Below are 21540 nucleotides of genomic sequence, written 5' to 3' on the forward strand. Positions count from 1 at the left end.
TAGACAGTCGAGATCAGGGGCGGTATTCTCGTAATTGTCGCTTTTGAAAATGTCCCTTTTGAGTCCCTTTCATCGTGACGTACTTCCGGTTAAGCAGTGGGCGTTGGCAGTAGGTTTGTTGTGCTTGCGTTACGTCACTTCCGGTTGTTTGCTTTTAGCCAATCAGGGCTCGCCAAAAGGGACACTTTTGAAAGGGACGCAAAAGGGACAAAACTCGAGAATACCGCCCCAGAGTAATGATTTCTGCGACCCTTTTTCGACTAGGTTCGCGGCGCAACTTTGCGGGAGAGGGGAACTGATACGGGGAGCGCAGAAAACAAACAAACAAAAAAGAGATGCCGCTCCGATTGGTCGCCGCAGGTGTGACGTCAGGCGTTTCGCGTTTCCCGCGAGCAGGCTTCGGGTCATTGACATGCAGGCGGAGTGGAAGTTTTTGACCTGTCTGCGTGCTCTGCCGGTGGGCATTCTTTGTTGTGTGGCCGTGAGGGTGATGTTTACAGCGCTTTTGCCGTGTCCACGTGAGGACAGTGTCCACGATAAGGGAAATCATCAAATCAAATCAAATCATCTTTATTTTTTCAATCTTTATTTCTCCTTTTTCCAAAAAGGAGGCCCGAACAATTAGTGGAGACTAGTCACTTGACAAGGGTTCGGTCGGCCCCCCTTTACAAGGAGGCATGTTTAACATGTTATACATGTTAAATCATGTTACGTACATAAAAAATCAACAAGAAAACATGCAGCAGGATCAAGCGCACAGAGCAAGACAGCAGGCACAACAGCGGAATTCATTTCACCGAGCAGAATGATAACTTATTCACGATAACACCGCTATACAAATGAGGAGAAAACATTTCATCGACATACGAATAAATTCAAAATTTCTCTCAAGATATCATTCAGCATGTACAAAAACTGTGCGCAGTTTTGCTCCACTAGTTTTTTCTAATATTATCGTCTGTTTGTGCAGCTAATTTATGAGCGTAAGGAGAGAACCGCGAAGCATTTGTTCCCCATACGAAGTTCTCGAAAAAGGTATTACGCAAAGTTCTGTGTTACGGGTTTTGTATATGGGCATCCGCTTTGTCAGATCTGCAAGGTATATGGACGGAAGATATTCGGACGGAGCTGCGGCAACACAGCAACTGCATCTGATAGAGGTAAGTGAAGTATTCACCGCGGCGAGAGATTTTCCCTCGTGAAAAAACTTCGTGCACTCTGCGAAGAACGCTCAAGTGTGTCAGATATGCTGCTTGAATACTTAGCGGACAGTCGTGGCAGAAACGTCCAACCGCATTTCTGCGTGAGTGGCAGGTTTTCGACGGCCTGAGTATGAGAACAGCACAGAATGACCGTTGGCGCGAGCCGCCTCCGATGGCACACCGCCGACGAAACGGCGACCTTGAACGCGCTGGCCGCTTCACGGCCAGGGCGCAGTGAAAATTTGTTTTACTTTTTGTGGCGCTTTTATTTGACCCCGAACACAAAATGTTGAGTGCGCTTTGATGAGTTTGGCTCAGGCTGACAGAGGGGCGAAATGTCAACATAAAAAGAAACGTGTATGTGATCGACAGCAGATTATTTCGGCGGCCGAGCAGCAGTCACTTCGTACAAATGCGGGACGCGTATGTATTGGTAGAATATAATTGTGCGCGTACAGTAATGAACAATTCAAATACGAACCGCGGAGCGCACGGCGGAAGATCCCGGTGCCGTCACCTGGACACCGCCGAGGAAAACGCGCGGACATGCGCAGTTGAGATGTCGGGAGCGAGGCAGCCTGTCTCACTGCGATATGTTGCTGTCTTCTCGCTCGCATGCTTGCTTTGTCGCCATAGGCCTCCTGCGCTGCCCAGGGGGCGCTGCGCAAGCTGCTTCCGGGCAGTACTTCCGAGTAGTACAAAGCTGCGCGGGTCCCATAGGATCCCGTGTTGACAGAAACAAAATGAGCTCGACGTTCCCGATTATTTTGCGACTTGGTCACCAGCTCATCCCCAACGCGTCCGATCTATTTCAGCGATCAACTTGGCATTAAGGAAAAAAGCTTTGCGGCGCTAAACACGTTTACAGCGACGACGAAAGTTCCGGGACCGTGACGGCGTCTGCTACTTGCAGGTTCACCGATCGATGGTCGTACGAAGTGAAATTTTCAGTGAGATTTCTAGATTAATGTAATACTCTAGGTGACAAAGACTTCTCCAAAACAGCCAATCAATAAAGAAGAGTGCCGCAATCGGCGATGATCGCGCTTTAAAAAGCCAGCGAGCCGGCGGACCGCAGGATCGCCTGCTGCGGTGCGCCGCTCTTTTGCGTACCTGCACACTATGCGTGAATTTTCATTAAACAGTGCTCGTTTGCGTCGCCGTTACGAATACATGGTGCAGCGTTATCTTGCCGTCTTGTTGCGTGTCTCAGTGGCAAAATGCCGCGACCGTCAGAAGCGTGAAATCTGTTTTGCGATTCCGAAATTAGTGGCCGTAAAACAAAGTGGTCGGGCGAACTAAGAGGCCGCTCGCTTTTCTTGTTTGCTCTCGCTTTACTTAATTACGCTCTTGCAACATACATTCCCAGTTCGCAATGAGGGTCAGTAACGGCCGAGTTCCATGCAGCCGACACGGCGGAAGGCTGGACGGCAAATCCGGAGGGGGGGGGGGAGGGGGAGGAGGAGGGGGGCTTTGAATGCAAAGAGAAAAAATTCAGCGAATTTATAATAATATTTGACAATAATCTGGCGAAGTGTGAAATGGGGGGGGAAGGGCAATTCAATTGGAGGACGCCAATTCTCTGTTCTTGTCTGGCTGTCTAACTCCATTTGAAGTCAAAACTGGCGTGTCGGCGTTCAGATTCGACGACCCCTGCACTAGACAACCAACACAGTCAGTGATGATCGTGTGTAAATATTCGGGGCCCCGCGCCGTGTATGCGGCTGTGTTATGTGATGTTATAGAAGTACACATCTCTGCAGGCAGCGGGCGTGTGATTTGGTGCATGTTTTCGTCTTTTAATAGCACTTAATTTGTTTATTTGGCGTATTGCCCCACCTACTCGCTAGTATACATGTACCCTGCTGTTCGTTAATCGTGCGGCGTAAAACGTTACGCAAGAATCCTTTAGTTTGCGAAAATACGAAAAAAATTTCCACTCGTATCAAAGGCGGTGCCAGGCCAGCAGTGTCAGCTGAGTCGGCTGCGCAATTCTTGCGTTCGCTTGCATGCTCCCGCTGAAGCAACGTTTTGCAGTTACCTCAGGATATAGGATGAGCAGCGTTCCGTGTTTATGCTACTCGTGAACTTTTCTTTGTCGACCGCACGCAAGAAGAAAAAAAACTATAACTGTCGTCAAACAGTTAAACCACCCGACCTGGCGATACTGTCCCATGCCGCGACCACCGCGACAGCTCGCTCAAAAGAAAGCCGACAAATCGGCTTCTTTTAGCGGATATTATTTTTTAAGCCTCTGCAACTACTTTAAGAGCTATTTCATACAGTATGCAGTCATTTAAACAGGCCACAAAGCGCCACAACCAACTTTCACTCTGGCTTGTAATTGAAAACACATGGAGGGCGGCGAGGGTCGTCTGCTTTTGTACTACCCAGAGGCGTCGGCCGCTAGGGGCGCTGCACGTCCCCAAAACTCCAGCGCAGGAGGCCTATGCGCTGAAAACAATTGTTAGCGACCCGGCGCCAGAGAGTATCTACGGCCACTGTGTGCTGGGCTCACGCGAGCGCCTCCTCCCCCTGTGTGCTGGCGTCACATTGCCGACATAGCTTTGAATGTGGGGTGCAGTAACTTGAGCAAATAACGATGTACACCTAGGTCACGCCCAAACCATGCTCAGTACTGCCCGCTCCGCAGATTTCTACTAGCACTAATGGGTCTGCGCCCTTCCTCCCCACCGCTCAGCCTCCCTGCCGACCCCTCAGTGTATTCGAAGATAAACGAGTGTGAAATAAGTTCCCTTCGATAACGGTTCAAAGGGTATCAACTGTTCCATTGCAGTGTCCATGAACCAAAGAAAACGCCCGCTACCTCGAGGAAGCTGGATTGATTGAAACGTTTAACGCGCCGACGCAAAGCGGGCAATGCGGAACGCCATATTGGAGGGCTCCGCATTAATTTTGACCACCTGGGGATCTTTAACGTGCGCCGACATCCCGTACACACGGTCCTCGAGGAAGCTGGTGTAGCTTTGTAGGTAAATGGTACCACGAGGCATAGTGAAATGCTGTTTTTATTTTTCAGCATTTTCAGGTTATCATGTCCGAATACCGCGTCGGTAAGCTTACGGTGGCTGGTGCTAGAGGAATATAGGCACCGGTCACTGCTCAGAGGGCGCGACGAATAAGTACACCCAGCGCCGCCCCGTGGAAGCTGGAGCTAACTTTGGGTCGGTGAGAGGCAGACGGCGGCCGCGCGTTCATATATTCGGCACCTCTAGGTTTATTTTTGCGATTCTGCAATTGTTTTTGAAAAATGTCTCGACTTTGAAAACTGTTCTGGCAAATAGTTTCCCCGTGTCTCAATAGCTTCTGTGCGATTTCTGGGCAATTACAGGGCTGAACTACTACTGTCGGCCTCGCGTGCGCGAGAAGTTACAGAGATTGTACGTTCCCGCGCGCGTGTGCGCCGTGAAAGAAATTAACGGGACAGACATCGTTGTGAAATACCAGTCTCCGCAAGGGAAGGTTATTTACAGCGCCAATTCAGGTCAGTAGCCGGCGTATACAACGGCGCTCCACGACAGAAGCGTGTTTGTGTTATTGTTTCCTCTGTTCGCGCAACCACACTACAGTTACTTTTTCGGTCAGCCCTTCTTCTGCTCGGTTGGTGTTGTCACTAATCAACAACGCATTCCAAACGTTATTAGCTGTTGACAAAGTAAACGCAGTTCCACACAGTTCGAAATCTGCTGCGGAGCGGCGGTTGTCTTTACGAAGATTCCGTTTAGTTTCGGCTTCTATCTTGCGAGCAATGTTAGAGTCGACTTAGCGGCTAAGTTTGATACAGTTTGTTCAGGCCGTTCGGAAATCTCCAAAAAAGTATTTCATCCTCCTCGCCATCCTCTGCTTAAACAATAATAACCTCAACTTTCAGAGTACGCGAAACGCATTAAAGAATTCTCCTCCCGATCCTCTGCTTAAACAATAATAACCTCAACTTTCAGAGTACGCAAAACGCATTAAAGAATTCTCCTCCTCATCCTCTGCCTAAACAAACATAACCTCAACTTTCAGAGTATACGCTAAACGCATTAAAAAATTCTCCTCGCGATCCTCTGCCTAAACAATAATAACCTCAACTTTCAGAGTACGCAAAAGGCATTAAAGAATTCTCCCTTCCATCCTCTGCTTAAACAATCACAACCGCAACAATCATACCCTCAACTCAGAGTACGCAAAACGCATTAAAGAAGTCAGCGCGAGTGAACGCAACCTTGCCTTTGATAGCTTTCCACGCTCTCGCTTGGAATGCGTGGCCGAACTATGTACACTTCGGGGAACAAAGTAGGGCAGTAAGCGGGATGCGTATTGACCGTCTTGACATTGCTTTTGGCATCACTCGCGAAGTGCTGTGAATGCATATTCTTGTGCCGCCTTTTGGTATGCATTCGGTGCCGTGAATGTCGCTAAAAAAAGGTTACTGCTGATCAAAGAATAGTGGCGGAAGTGGTAATTTTGTGTTATGCAACTACTACGACGGTATGCGATTCATCGCAGCGCGTGATGATTAACTCTATGGCGTGATGTGTATGAACACTGAAAGCAAACGTTTTAGTTTTACGGCCCTCCGTGTCTGCGCTGCGCATAAACGGTAATCGTACTCATACGTTTACTCCTTCCACTGACAAAAAATGTCATGACTTTCTTACGTCCTTGACTTTTCTTACTGCAAAAATCATTTCTTGCGACGCTTATTCTCCCACGGCGGCCCGAGCGAGAAACCTGTACAGAACAATGGCAGGCTGCCTTTCGCGATTGTGGCTGTCTTTCGCGCAGCGGTAGCGGCGCTGCCACTAATTCTTTCCTGCAGCCTTTTGATCCTTTCGGACCCTGCAACTCGCAATTGTAACTATGTTTCTCCAAAAACGTCCGCCACACAACGTCGCTCCGTACGCAGCGCGTGTGTTTTTACGTGCTCTGAACGGCCGGTCGCGACATCCACCGACCCAGTGTTGCTTAGCGGCGGCGAGAGGCGGCGCTGGAGTCGCGCGCAAACTGCAGTGTCCGGTGCCTATAGGCGGTGCGCAGCACGCTTTAATGCTACTCCTGTGGCCGATTCTTGTGTAGAAACTTTGGTCGTTATGGGACCATTTCTATGTTTGCTCGCAAGTGTGGTTTCGCCTGCCCCAGCAAACATGAAATTTCGCACCATTCTGCTGCAGTTTGCGCACCGTAAGCGTTTTGTTCATAGGCCGCCGGTCTAACGAAAGGTATATTAGCATTGTGTGGGCTTTGGAGTGAACTATTATTATGCTTTAGGGTGGCGCAGCAGCGTTTGCAAGGCCATATTCGTGAGCAAAAGGTGGGAAATATCCTCCTTAACGAGCACACGTTGTACGTGGAAATCAGACACAAGGAAGCAGGCAAGGAAATTTGTGTGCCAGCCATGTCCGGCTGTACCTAAGTATACTCAGCGTTATCTTGCACTAGATGAAAATTGCTCTAAAGTACTATAGCGCCACACCGCGTTTGAGTCGATTTATGATTGCCAGCTTCACGGCAAAATGCAAATTCGGCCGCTTAGAGCTAGCTGATCCGTCATATAAACGTTTCTAGCGCTAGCCAGCACAACGACACTTCGAAAATAAGCCTATTAAACGCAAACGGTACAAACAGAAAGAACGAAAAAAGAAACTTGCTGGACGGGCCACGATCCGATTTTCCATGGGGGTGCGACAGCTCGCTTTCGACGGCACAGGTGCGTCACGATAGGGAGGGAGAGCTAAAAGGAGGGAAGGAGCTGCCAACTGCCCATGAGCTGCCGGGATAAATCGCTTTAAGGGATGTGCCGGCGGAATTTCTCCCTCACCTTGACGAAAAGCAAACTTGGGGGGGGGGGGGGGGCATTCTTGTGTTATTTTCTGTTCGATATAGGGGGTTTAGCTTGTATTTTTATTCGATAAAGACGTAATTTTTGCTACATTTTCACTACAACTATACTGTTACCGGAAAGCGTTCGACATACTGGATAATTCCATGTAAATGGTTTCTATAAGTTCGGTTCGGCTGTACAACTTTAGTTCTCTTTACAGATGCAAAAGGTGTCAGCGCTCCCGTTTTGCTGCCCTATTTGGGGAAGGAAAGAGAGGATGACCTTTTTGCGACACTGGTGAGAACAGTGAGCTTCATTTGCGAATTAGATGGCAACATTGGCAAGGGGCGCTTGGCTGGTGTTGCCCTCGGCCTTAAAAATATTAGGGTGTACCCAATCTTAAACTAAAAGAAATGATCTACATGTAAGAGACAGCAGCTGGGAAAAAAATTTGTTGCTCTTTAGAAAGGCTGGCTGACATGTTTAGGCTTAACGTTTATGGTTACTTTGACCACAGTTAGTGAAATAGCCCTGATCCTGTACTTTTTTGCTTTCGTAAAGGTCAGTTGCACTTAAAATTTCGGTTTCTTGAAAACCTTAATTTTGTAACTTAGCATAAAGAGAAGCCTTAAGGGGAGCTCCAGACCCTGGGAAGGAACCAGTGTGTTTAAGATATCTGCCAGCAAAGTCAAGCTTTGGAAATATCCACAGTGGGGAAGTTACTAGTGCTGGTTTACCATCTTGAAGTAGCACAGACTAGATACAGACACGAGAAGTCGAAAATAGACAGACGACAGCGCTTTGGAAATGGTTCGGCGCAACATGGTATTTACTGTGTAACTTGTCCTGATGTAATTTGTGAGTGCGTAACCTGAGTACCTATTTCCTAAAATATATTTACTTCCACAGTATGTGCGCTCCAATAACGGTATGCTGTGTTAGCTGTGTGCCATCTGATAAGGTTGAGCATAGCGAAAGTGCGAGAAGATTGCAAATGCAATGGGTGAAGCAGGACATTTTCTGAAGCAGGAAATTTGCTGAAGGGAACTGCACTGCTGTTATTAGTGAACAAAGAAGCAACGAATGTAGATGGGAGGGTCGGCGGTAGCTGAGTGTTTTTTCGGTCTCTTCGGTTATTTTGATCTTATCACCAAGCGTGAGTGTCATTTGTAGCACTTGTTTGTTGTACTCAGCGAGAAAAAATAAAAATGGACCTTGTGGCTCTGAGCACCCTTCACCGATTGTTAACTAACAGAAACACAGGCACGAGCGGCTGCAGTCGCAATTGCTTGAGATAATTCCTTGAGTATACTGAGGTAGGAAAGAAACAAGTAGAAAAGGGTGGTGCCACAAACAGACAAGCCGGGAGATAGCGCAATGTTAAAGGAAAATGTGACGAGAAAAGTGACCTGAAAGGTAGGATGTATGCAGGTTTTTTAACCGCAATGGGGGTGTCAGGTTGCAAGTCATACATCACATGAAGCTAGCTGCGTGTACTTGCGCGTTATACAACCGGTGTATTTAATGCGTAGGTTCTAAGGACAGGTTTCTGCGGCCCCAATGATTAATCATAGGAAGCGCGTCTTCACATCACCGGGGGATGTACTATCTGTGAGCTTTCCCTGTAACTTATTATCGCAGGTATTTTCGTTCTCAGTCCACGTGGTATAGTAAAGACAGAGTAATAATTTATACATAATGATGTCTGTCCACATAAACTACTTTTTTACACCAACTAAATTTCAGCAGTATTCGTCTTTTTTTACAGGACCCAGATAGTGCATACTCGCACCCAACTCTGCTGTACACGGGGAGCAGCCCACTCGGGTCCGACTCAATGAAGGTGGTGTGCGAACATGTATCCGTTGACGTCTTTGACTTCACGTCAGGAATCGGTCTTGTATGTGCCATGTACTGGGCATACAACCTGCAGTACGTGAAGTCTGCAAAGCAGATCTTTACAGTTTTGGAGGAACTGATGGTGGTGCGAAAGGGCGCATGCTTGAGCACCTTAATGCCGGCGACAAAGCTACCGTGAGAGCTCGTGCAGGGGCAGCCAGGGAAAAACTACATTGTTCAGTGCCAGCAAATCAAGTGATGGGTGTTGCAACATATGGGCTCCGAGTAAATTTCTGTGTTCTAAAATGAACAAAATATTCTCAGGAAAATTATAACAATCATCAATTAAAATTCGTTAACACCCCTTTTGTAATGTTCATTTGCATGGGGTATGAGGGGTCAAAGTGGCCGTTCCATTAAGCTGAACCAAGCGGTATGCATTAAATATGAATGTGTTCAAGATTACAATTTTATTAAGCAATAACTCCCTGCCGAACTCTGTTTTGTGTAGTTTATTGTCCTGTTTTCGGTTTGTAAGTTGTATTGTTCTAGAATTTTTTTCAATTCAGTTGTCTAAAGTGACATTTTCAAATATTTGTGATAATGTGGTTTTAAGAAAACTTGTGTTTTCATATTCACTTATCATTTTGTTAAGTTGTTGAGTCAGCAGCTGATGGCTGATCACTGTTGTAGGGTTGGGTTTTGTATATGTGAGTTCAACTGTTTGAATGTTAGAAGTTTTTGTTATTTGAGACACAAATGGTGTTTAAAGTGATAATTTTAAATCTTGTATTTCTCACGTTTCTTCTAGACGCGTATATGTTGCCTAAGACAAAAATGCGTGATTTTTATTTCTCATACCACTTTTTTTATAAATGTGGTTTTAAGAAAATTTGTGTATTCATATTCACTTATCAATTTGTTAGTTGTTGAGCCCGCAGCTGATGGCTGATCACTGTTGTAGTGTTGTGTTTTGTATTTGTGAGCTCAAGTGTTGCTTGTCCCGTTGAATGTTAGAAGTTTTTGTTATTTGATACACAAATGTTGCCTAAGGTGATAATTTTGAATCTTGTATTTTTCATGTTTTTTCTAGTTTTTGTGTAATGCAAAAACTTGTGATTTTTTCCCAGAATTTTTTGCTATTCATTGAGCCAATGCATAATTTAAAAAACGAATGCAGGCTTTATTTCAATAAAGTAGACGTTTTCGTACTTTGCATTGATGTTTCATGCATGTATTCATGGCTGACCTTATAGGGTCATAGTAGTATATGTATGATATATTTTTTATCCGTTCGATTCTGAAGGGATCCTGTTTGCTCGAGTCGCAAAATAGTCGTCTGGACTTTTTCTTTGCAGATTTCGAGTCTCCGTGACTGTGCTGCAGAGTCGTGCATGCTTTATCTCAGGGGTCACGGGACTTCCTTTCAGCAAGTCATGGCGGCTTCGCTGGGGTCATGTAGTAGCCAAGCGGCCTCTCTCTAGCCAATTGGAGAGTCTTTGTGACTACTTTTACTAGTCGCAAAGTAGCCATGAAGCCTCTCTTCGTTTGAAAATTAGGAGTCGTGGTGACTTCTCTTACAGAGTGCTGCATACCCTTTTTTGACTCGGTCTAACAGAGTCGCAAGACTCTTTTCCAAACAGAGTCAGGACGACTCCGATTGCTGCGGCCATAACGTAGTCAAGCAGATTCTTTTTTTACTATTTCGGAGTCAGCGTGACTAATCTTCAGGAGTCCTGCAGACTCACTTTTGACTCTTCGTCACGACTCCCTCCCTAAGAGTCCCAAGACTGTTTGAAAGAGAGTCTGGTGACCCTCCCCATAAGAGCCCAAAGGTAGTCAATTCTGTAGCAAGCCAATGACTCTGTAAAATAAGTCAGTACTGACTACCTTTTTTCTCAAGAGTGTATGGTCAATGAAGAGGTGTGGATGACTGTGTATCAATTGTGTTGTGTGGGAAGGTGTGTATTTGTATGATGCGCAGCATGTGGCCTGCCTCCGGAGAGGTGCGGGTGTGGGGGTGGGTATGGGCGGTTTAGAAGGCGGCAGTGGAGGGCAATATCCCTCTATTGCAGGCATAGGTCGACAAACTCAATAATGAGTGCACTCACACCCCCCCCCCTCACCACTCATGAGTGAGGGGTGAGTGAGCCCCACCATCGTTTTGGCCTGGTGAGTGTGAGTGCGAGTGAGTGCGGGCGCCACTCACGGTGAGCCCCGTTCACCACTCGCGATTGCGAGTTCCACTCGCGGCGAGCCACGCTCAGCACTCGCGAGTGCGAAAGCCGCTCGCGGTGAACCGCACTCACCACTCACGATTGCGAGTTCCACTCGCGGTGAACCCCACTCACTACTCGCGAGTGCGAGTTGCGGTGAGAACCACTCACCACTCGCGAGTGAGAGTTCCACTCGCGGCGAGCCCCACTCACCACTCGCGAGTGCGTGTTCCACTCGCGGTGAGTCCCACTCACCACTCGCGCCAGTTCCGCTCACCACTCATGAGTGGCGAGTGAACGCGCGCTTCTTTGCTATGTGCGCGGCTTAACCCGGTGAGCATCACTCGCTGTTGGCATTCGTCGCAGGAGCCGCTTACTGTGGTAATTGCTGCGGGCGGTATCCACACGTACGCACAGCCACTAATTATTGAAACGACCTTTAGCTTCGGGAATATGTGGCTACTCCCCTTTATAATGAGGACACCATGGAACCAACTCTCCAGTGACCTGTTGATTGAGGAATACGATTTGGATGGACGTCTGACGCCATAATGCGCTGATACTCCCACTGTGATTACTCATTCAGGGGCTCTTGCGCGCACTCTGGCCGAATGATGTTTCTGTCTCGCAGCAATTTGTGTTGGAATTAGTGTCGGTAACGTCGTCGAAATTAAGCGGTTGCACTCCCCTACCGCTGAGTGCTGCGATGGAGGCATTAGGAAGAACCGTGGTCTAGTGCCATAGTACTTGGTGTACATAATTGGCCGGCTTGCTGCAGCTGTCAAATGGCCGGCTGTTCTGAAGCGCAAATTGTGAGTGCCCGTATTTGTTGGAAAAGGTATCGCAGATTTTTGCATATTTTACAGATTTGCAGATTCGTATCAGGATGGCGAAATGGTTCAGATGGGCGAGTGGCGTGTTGTGGAAGCAGTAGCTCATTTTCGAGGCCTTGGCGTATTAAACGTATCAGTATTTGCAATGTCATTACTTGTTACGGCGGCGCTCTGTTATGATATTCGCTTTCATGCGGACTTCATCGTCGTCCGCGTGCCGATGGCGTATGGGTACTGTGACCCCTCAGTGGTGTGACGAATAGTAAGCATTCTCGGCAGTCGGATAGCGTAATTTGTAAGTGTATGAATGAGTGAATGAGTGCGTGCGTGCGTGTGCGTATTCACGTCTGTGGGTCTGCATGCGTGTGCGCGTGCGGGCGAGTCGGTATGTGGGTGCGTGCGCGCGCGTGTTCAACTGCGTTGGTGTGTTTGTGTGCGTGCATGTGTGTTTCTGTGCGTCTGCTCGTGTAGTGTTCGTGTGTTGCGTGCGTGTTCGTGCTTGTGTGTGTGCGTGCGTGTGCATGCGTGTGAGCGTGCGTGCGTGTGCGTACGTGTGCGTGTGTGTGTCCAATGGCCTATTCTCCCCGTTATTTCATATAAACTTTCGACGTGAACTTGTTTTGGTGCCCGGTGCAGGCGCATGACGGTGTAGGATAAGCTGCGGTTCTGCTGTGCAGCAGGCTTTTGCCGTTTAGGGAGGGGGACGAGGATGGAGGCGGGCGCCAGGCAACTCGTCTCCATGAAGACGCTCGCGCTAAAGTCAGGCATCGCCGATTTGGCGCGACCACACTGCGCCACTCTCTCTCTCGCCTTGTCTCTGCCCAGCGCTCAAGAACAAGCGCTCGAGTAGCCTTCCTCCACCTTGCTTGCCGTTTTCTATCTTTTCGTGGCGGTTTTGTGCTGGACACTATCGCTATGCGCCCTTTTCACCTGGGATTACTCTTGAAATAAACTGTTTTGAGGGTTGTCCACAGCAAATTGACTGCGCAATTTTTGTGGCGCGGATAGTGCGCTTCGAGATAGGAATTCGAGTATTTTGACAGATGGAAACAGCTTTTCTAAGCTTTTCTTCCGAACTGGACTATTTCTTTTATTTTTGCCACGCTCTGAAAATTTTCAGTGTTTATTTTCTTTCGTAGAATCGGAGCGAAATGTCATAGACAATAAAAAGTTATGATGAAGGGCTTCAGGCAAATTTGCGAGAATTTGTTCACTTCGTAAAAGAATCCAGCGACGATTACCGCTTTTAAAGTGACATATCAAGCCGTGCATATAATAACCGAATACGTACTTAGGAAAAAGGGAGACCCCATTCTGATCAAGGTAAATTTTAGCTTAAATCAGTAAGTATTTCATGCCCGAAATTATTTGTACGTGCGTGTGAGTGGAGGAAGCGAGTGGTGATTGCGAGTGAGTGTGAGTGCCCATTGCAAGTGGTGAGTGCGAGTGCGAGGGAATGTAAGCGGCGAATGCGAGTGGTGAGCGTGAGCGCGAGCGAGTATGAGTGGTGGGGACGAGTGGTGAGCGTGAGCGTGAGTGAGTGCGAATGGTGTGGGCGAGTGGCGAGTGTGAGCGGTAGTGAGTGCGAGTGGTGAGGGCGGAGTGGCGAGCGTGAGTGCGAGCTAGTGCGAATGGTGACGATGAGTGGTGAGCGTGAACGGGAGTGAGTGCGAGTAGTGAAGCCCTGGGCGAGCGTGAGTGCGAGTGGCGGGGCGGAGGGGTGAGCATGAGCGCGTGTGAGTGCGAGTGGTGCGGACGAGGTGCGAGCGTGAGCGGGAGTGAGTGAGAGTCGTAGGGATGGATGGGTGAGCGTGAGCTTGAGTGAGTGCGAGTTGTGAGAGCGGTGTGGTGGGCGTAAACGTGAGTGAGTGCGAGTGGTGGGCGAATGGCCAGCATGAGGGCGAGTGAGTGTGAGTAGTAAAAGCGGAGTGGCGAGCGTGAGTTCCACTGAGTGTGCGTGGTGAGGGCGGAGTGGCGAATGGGAGTGCGAGTGAGTGCGTTAAGATAAATATATTTTTTTGAGTGAGTTTGAGTGGGTGGCATCCAGTTTTGCCAAGCTATGCCCACGAGGGCCAATTGTCCGCGGTCAGCCAGCTCGTCTTTTTAATAAACTTTCTGTTCGTCGAAGCCATGCTGTTCCTATTCGAAAAGCCATCTTTAATAGGCTAATAACAATATGCTCCATATACCTGCCACATTATTATAGGCTTTTATGTTCTGATTTTGAGACTCAGGTATATCGAATACCTGGTCCCTACTTGTTAGTAGGTGACTTCAATATCCATAATTTACTGTGGGTTTTTTCCAGCACGGAGGCCGGAGGTCAACTTAAACTTTTTTAAGATTATCAGAAATCTATCTCTTTAACAGGAAACGGCCTAAATAGCACAACATAGCACACAACACTTACACCTCTACGTCACTATTCGCTCAACAATTCTACCCTCTCTAGAAGGAGGGGTAGACACGATCCCATGGGGCAGTAACCACTTCCAAACCGCACTAACACACATAGGTAAAGGCCCAAATAGTCCACGTTCTCACAACACGTTCAATGAAGCCAGAGCGAACTGGAGTATATTAATAGAGACATATTACCTCCACTAGGGGAGGCAACTCAACTCGTCGCGGCGCACAGCCTCGACGCCACCGAAAGGTCGAATCCCCAGGTCTCCGTTGCCGCACACAACCCTAGGAGGCCCTGGTGGAAGAACGACTGTCGGCGGCGCGATGAGTCCACAACAAGGCGTGTCGTATCCTTCGTCGGTGCGCCCCATCAAACAACCTCATATCTTTAAAATTAGCAAAGGCTATTGTGAAGCGTGTTCGATGGGCGGGAAGTAAGCAGCGTTGGCACGCTCCATAAATCATACGCAGACACACACAACGTATAGACACGAATACGTAAACTCCCAGTACAACCGACACAGCCTATCCCTGGTCAGAACTACAGGGGACACACTTGAAGACGATGCTAATACAATTGCACAACACTTCCGACACCTGTACAGCTCGGCACACTACAGAAACACTTTCATACAACATAGAATATCTGCCAAAAAGGAGTCCCTGCACAATATCAATAAGTGGTGCATATCTTACAATTCACACTTTCCGATTCATGAGCTGAAGGATTCTCTGAGAACATGTACGCCTTCAGCTCCAGGCGCAGACACAATAGCATACAATAAAATATCACTTTAGAGGCACATTTCAATGTCTTGGAGAGACAAATGTGGTGGCTTAAATTAAGGGTAAGGCCCGTCTTTCTCAAGTTGTGGCCCCATTATTCTTACTAGCTGCCTGTACAAAGTTCTCCTGAAGATAATCGATAGGTGACATATGTACTTCTTACAGCACAATGGCCTTCTTGAAACCTGCCAGGCTGGCTAATGGGCAGGCCGATTTGCAAAAAATCAATTTGTGGCCCTCGAGTCGACCATCAAGAATATCTTCGCGCATTAACAGTTTTGCATAAAGCTGTTTGACCACGAGAAGGCTTATGATACCGCTTGGCGCTAAGGGATCCTGAGAGGCCTCAAGCCATTCGGTGTTTCGGGCAACATGTTAAACTCCCTTGGTAGCTACAAGCCTAAATGAAAATTTCGCGTCAGAATTACGTCAGCACTTTCAAAGGTTCATGTGCCCGAAAATGGCGTACCTTCATGGGGAGCTCTGAGCTGCACATTGCTTAAAGTAAATATGAACTCACTAGATCAGGCATCGCCACCAATAACGTTGTATTCATTGTATGTACATGATGTTCAAATGTTTTTGTAAGTCTTTTAAGCGGTCAGTATGAAAAGGGTAAGCTCAGCTTTGTCTTAAGAAACTTCCCTGCTGGGCAGATAAGAAAGGATTTAAGCTGAACCTAGACAAAAGTATTCCTATTGTGTTCTCTAAAAGGAGTCAGTTGTGGCGCGATCCTGACTTCAAACTTACAGTGTTTCGATTGCAGTGAAAAGAAAACACAAGTTTGTTGACATTTTTTGCGAAAAACGTCTCTCACCCCGCACGTAAAACAGCTTAAACAAAAGTACCGAAAATAACTATTCTTACATTCCTGTCACGTAACTGGTCTGGTGGTGACAAAAACGTACTCTGCGAGTTTCTTCCAGCTTTGTAGGCTAGCATTTAGACCATGGGCATGTTATGTGTGGATCAGCAAAGGAACTAGCCTTAAAAATGGTCGACCTAGTGTTGCACTGGGGGATGCGGCTTGCGTCTGGTGCTTTCCGTACTATCCCGGTGCAATGTCGGCACGCCGAGTATAAAAAATCATTCCTAGGGCAGCGTAATTACATTGACTTGTTATATGCTTCGAAAACTTGATCATTGAGTCACCGCCATTTTAAATATGTAATTAACGATACATCCACACCCTAACTCTTTTCAAACCGCCAATCCATTTCTGTCCCTTTCAAACTCAGGGTGAAACAGGAAGTTTCCGAGCTATCGGTTTCCTCCTCAGCCATTGAAATCATCTATATGATTGTATTGATTGTATAGCCCAATGCTACCTTCGCTCTGTATCGGGTGGACCGCCTTTTGAACAGTTCCAGAAGAACGTAAAACCCAACATTGCTATTTTGCAGGATTTCGTGTATCTGCAGGACAATCACTAGGCTGAAGAATGTTTATTGATGCATCAAAAACGTTCATCGTGGTGGCTCGTGGTGCGCACACGTCCATCTTTAATGCCTGTACATTTATGAATGTAAACAGTACCATTTTCCCGGCAGAAGTGTATGCCAATTTCGTGTTGCAGGTCATATTGTTCCACATAATATCCCAAAGTCCATCATCTACATAAATTCACTCAGTGTCGTGCCCACGTTACCATCCCAATACCTGCCGGTATTGCCGGAAATGAGGCCACAGATCAAAGGGCTGCTGCTGCCAAACACAAGAATACAATGGACACAACAATACCCTACACCTACCTCAAGCCGCATTTCAGACAACACCTTCAAAAAATGGCAAACAGACTGAAGTGAACAGACAGATAATACAATACACATAATAAAACCCCACTTGGTACCATACAACACTGACACACGCAACAGATACGCAAAAGTCACGTTGACGAGGCCACGGATCGAGCAAAGACATGCAACACACTCGTACCTGCTCACAGGATCTTCAAGACTCCTGTGTAGCATGTGTGGAGAGGCCCTATCTGAAGTTCACATCTTAATTACACACACGGCACTCGACGCCACATTTTCCTCTTTTTCAGTTTTTACTGACGTCAAATTTCTGCGGCTTTTTACAAATGATGCATACCCATCCTGTTCCTATGCACCGGCCATTTTCATTGCCTTTTAGTTCGTTTCAGTTTTGTTTTTACTGACACAATTTAGTATTGACATATCTATCACTGTCATTACATACCTTTGTCCTTGGCGCGCTTTGCCCTAGTTTCATCACCATCAGCAGCCTGCCTACGCACACAGCATGGCAAAGGTGTCTTCCATAGATCGCCAAATATCCCGTTCGCGTGCTAACTGCGGCCAATTTATTGCAGCAGTCTTGTTTATCTTATCTGCCCATCTAACGTTCTGCCTCCCCCTGCCACGCTTGCATTCTCTAGGGATCTGCCCAGCTACACTGAATGACGAACGTCTATTTTGCGTCCGTATTACACGCCCTGCCCATACCCATTCCTTCTTAATTTCTACTAATAAATTGTTAACACGCGTTTGTTCCGTGACCCATTCTGCTCTCGTCTTGTCCCTTAATGATACACCTACCATATTTCGTTCCATTGCTCGCTGAGTCGCCCTCAATTTACCCTATGGTGGCTGCGGTGGCTTACAGGTAACGCGTGGGCTTCGCGTGCAGAAGGAGCGTGGTTTCAATCCTGGTGCTGCACTATTCCCACCGGATAAAAAAATCCACGTGTTGATGGAATTGCTGAAGGAGGCTTGGGGTGCTGCCTAATTCCGCGCGACCAGTGCCCGTAACGCATTCACTCATGAGAGCAGGATCGGCCTTCCAGACGTAGTAATGGCCACAACCCCACATGACTACACCATTTAGGCCTTGTTTGTATGGGCCACTAAGCACCAATTATCCTCATCATTTTCTAAACCCTTCCGTTTCAACACAGCGGACTTTGCTAGCCCCGGGCCAGCTGACGGGCCAGTTGGCGTCGGTGATCCTGTTCCGGAACACTCTTGATGCTTAATGTTACCTTTTAGTTTTGTTCTTTCCTACTTGTAATAGTCCAGGTATTTGCGCATTTATCCTGGTATGGCCACTAATTTATTCCTTCGTACTTACCAGAAGCACCATTAGAAAGCAGTGGAAAAGTAAACAAAGAAATGGGTTGAATAGACGGTCTGCAGGATGACATATTTTGACGGGCGTAGCAGCACACCCTCGCAACCTATGCAACTTCTTACTGCTATTTGCTTCCATGTTTTCTTAAAACATTTATGAAAGCACCTAAAATAATGAGTCATAATAAACACTATAATGCCAATGTTGGCTGTAGGCGCGTTGGAAGTGAGGGAGCGCTGGCCATACTACGGGGCACTTAGATATTGCCGGTGGTTCTCAAAAAAAATGGAACAACAGCACACATATTTAGTCAATAGGCTGTCAAAGCGGCCAGAATAGCGGCATATATTTGAAGCACAAAACACAAAAAATGGTTTCCCAAAGTTTGCAGCCTAATTGGGACTTTGTGTCGTTTCCTAAGAAGGCCCATTGGGGCCGGTTGTCCAACGTGATGTATCCTGAACATTACACTACTGTGTCGGCACTTTTTGAGAACCTATTTTTCGACCTCTATAAAGTAGTCGCAAATCCCTCAATCGACTAGTTGTTGCGAGTTTTTAGAAACATTCAATGGCTAGGTTATTTCACGTTACAACAGAATCATATTGATTGGTTTGAAGTCTACAAACAAACCGAACAAATTTCTATGGCTTCTACAAGGTGTGCGTTTAGGTGCTTTAAAGTCAAGAATTCCTTTTTATGGCATGGGGTATCAATAGACTGCCAATACAGGTCATCATAGCGCTCCGAGCGTGTTGCCTATCGGTTTGATTCGCTCTACGAGGCAGCTTATCGGCTGATGGCTGTAATACCCGCGTAAATATGTGCAGAAGGAAGCGCAGGAATAAGCTGTCAATGTTAAGGAGGCCCGCTAACAAATGCCTTCTACTCTCGCAATTTTCGCACGGCAGTGGTGATATCCATTCAGATATGTGTTTCTTTTCCGTTGCTACAGATGTGTTTCCGTGTTTCTCATGCATCTGTTATCATAATATGTTTGTTGCCGTATAAGAACACGGTCCCTGTGTACCATGTTAGGGAATTAAACAACTGCAAACAGATGCATCTGTTATCATAATATGTTTGTTGCCGTATAAGAACACGGTCCCTGTGTATCATGTTAGGGAATTAAACAACTGGAAACAGAAACCCCAGAGCTAGACAACGCTGCTGCTTCACACCCGTGTCAATGCGCGCAGCACATGTCTTGCAACCTCACGGGAAATCGACCAAACGACAAAGCAAACACGTTCATCTTAAGCGCACAAAAAACACGGACACGGAAGGCAAGGACAAAGCTAACACGCGGCTAGTATTTCTGAGCTAGGCCACAGACTAATACCGACATTTGCAATAATTGTAAGTGGCAGGCTAGCTTTTCTTTAGTTTTAAACCGACCCCTTTCAGTCGCGCCACAGGAAATGTCTTTATTTGAGCGTTTGCGGAATAGAATTTGGGGTGATCGTATGGCACAAAATGTTCATAGTGTGGAAGGAAGAAGCAACAGGGTACCAACAATGGCATAGACACGAGCTCGAACTTTCACGGCGGTCGTACAGCAATTTTTCTAGGTCAAAAGGTCAGATCTTTTGTTGCCCGAATAAATCACTACTTAATACCACGTTCCATGGAGTTCATGTGACCTTATTACGGCTCTGAGTTCCCATTTCGAGTATTTACGCATCATTCTCCTTTTTTAGGCTTCTTTCTCGGCGCCGTGATGACGCTGTACAGCTGTGTGTGCGTCTACATGGGATCCATCACAAGGGTGAGTAGAGTTCTCGTCCCAAGGACCCGCCTATCTGCCGGGATAATATCGCACATATAACATACGCCCAACAAAAAACCGCTACAAATCTTCTTGATGTGCTTGGGTTTCACCTCTAGGAAAAAAAACATTGATGACGAGCAACATTACTGGGATCTCGCTCAAAATATTGCTTTCATTTGCGCGAGGACCAAATGTTGCGAAACGAAAAGCGCTAAATTCTCACTGTAACAGCAACGCTGACGTCCCGTGACAATGATTCCATTTTCAAAAGGAGTTTGTACATCCCAAACAATAGCCTTAACGGCAAATGTCCACTATGGATCGGCCTAATTCTCAGCCACTGGCAGGGGTATTTTTGCGGATATTTATGTTCCCCTGCTTGCTGCGCCTATCAGGCCTGCCAACGTAGGCCGAACAAAGATGTCCATCCACTATAATTCAAAGTTTTAGGACATCGGTGATCTCTGGGAACAAAAGATATTTAATCATAGCACTTTCGTTACCTCGCCTGTTTCCATCGACAGTATGCTATAGAAAAATACAAATTCAAATTTTGGCGTTCTCCGAGTGCCTCTACACTCCTCACGCCATTCAAATGGGGAAGGAGGAAGTATTTTATAAGTTTCGCGTCCGAATTTTGTTTTTCCGCCAAGTGGGGTTTTTTAAATGTCCTTCGCCGCCAGGCAGACGAGCTCACGCGGCCTCAGGTATGGCGTCGCTGCCGCTTGCCGATGCTGCGCGTAAACGGGTAATTTTGACCGATTACTGCCTGATTGAGCTTAAATCTGTGCAAGATGCTAGCAGCACAGACACGGAAGACGGCTTCGATTCGTCAGAGTTTCCTAGGTCAGCGAAAAGGCGTTAGGTCACCCCGGACCATCACCACGTGTGCGTCCTTGAGTTTCGCTATCTTCTTCGGTCGCTCTATCGCGGGCTCGCGTTGTTGTAAACCGATCTGGCACCGTTCTAAAGGCCACAGCTGTTATCTGCAGGGTGTCGACTTTGATCCGGCGAGACGATTTGTATAGTTGTATATTTGTATATTTCAATTTTTTACGTGCACCTCGTGCAAAGTGGTATTGATGTTTTCGTCTGTTTGTTTTTCTTTTGATTATTTTTGCTTGGTAGTTTTTAATACAATTTGTAATAAATCTGTTGTTTCAAATTACTATTCTTAATAAATCCTATTCTTTCTCTATCGTTAGGTATCTTACACTTCAGCATCACTCATTGTCTGTTGCAAGGAAAAAATATTTTCTGGAACAACCAAAAAAAGCCGATTTTTCCCGGGTCACAAAAGTCATAGGCATAAAATCAGGAAAGCGCTCTGGTACCTCTTTGACCAGGTGGAAAACTTTAGCCTCAACCAATGTTGCCAGTGACACAAAATGAGCAGTGCACTGAAGTAAGATGGCAAGTTGGGCTAGATGGTGCTGAATAAGATTCGTGGTGAAAAACAGCGGAACGAACACAGGGACAAAAGAAGAGTGGACGACGCACAGCGCTGAACTCGCAACTGAAAGTTTATTAGAAACAAAACACGTATTTATACACAAAAAACATA

At 46.8% G+C, this 21540-nt stretch overlaps 1 protein-coding gene across 1 annotated transcript in view; it reads left to right on the forward strand.

Annotated features, from left to right (window-relative positions):
* Positions 1 to 21540, forward strand: part of LOC144141988 (sodium-coupled monocarboxylate transporter 1-like) — a 211098-nt gene that overhangs the window by 124129 nt on the left and 65429 nt on the right. Inside the window, exon 10 of the mRNA XM_077673418.1 lies at positions 19906 to 19973. Coding sequence (XP_077529544.1) covers positions 19906 to 19973 — 68 coding nt within the window. The remainder of the gene's footprint in view (positions 1 to 19905; positions 19974 to 21540) is intronic.

The sequence above is a fragment of the Haemaphysalis longicornis genome, unplaced genomic scaffold, assembly GCF_048455015.1.
Source record: "Haemaphysalis longicornis isolate Haplotype H1 unplaced genomic scaffold, Haemaphysalis longicornis Haplotype H1 scaffold_6, whole genome shotgun sequence".
Lineage (NCBI taxonomy): Eukaryota > Metazoa > Arthropoda > Arachnida > Ixodida > Ixodidae > Haemaphysalis > Haemaphysalis longicornis.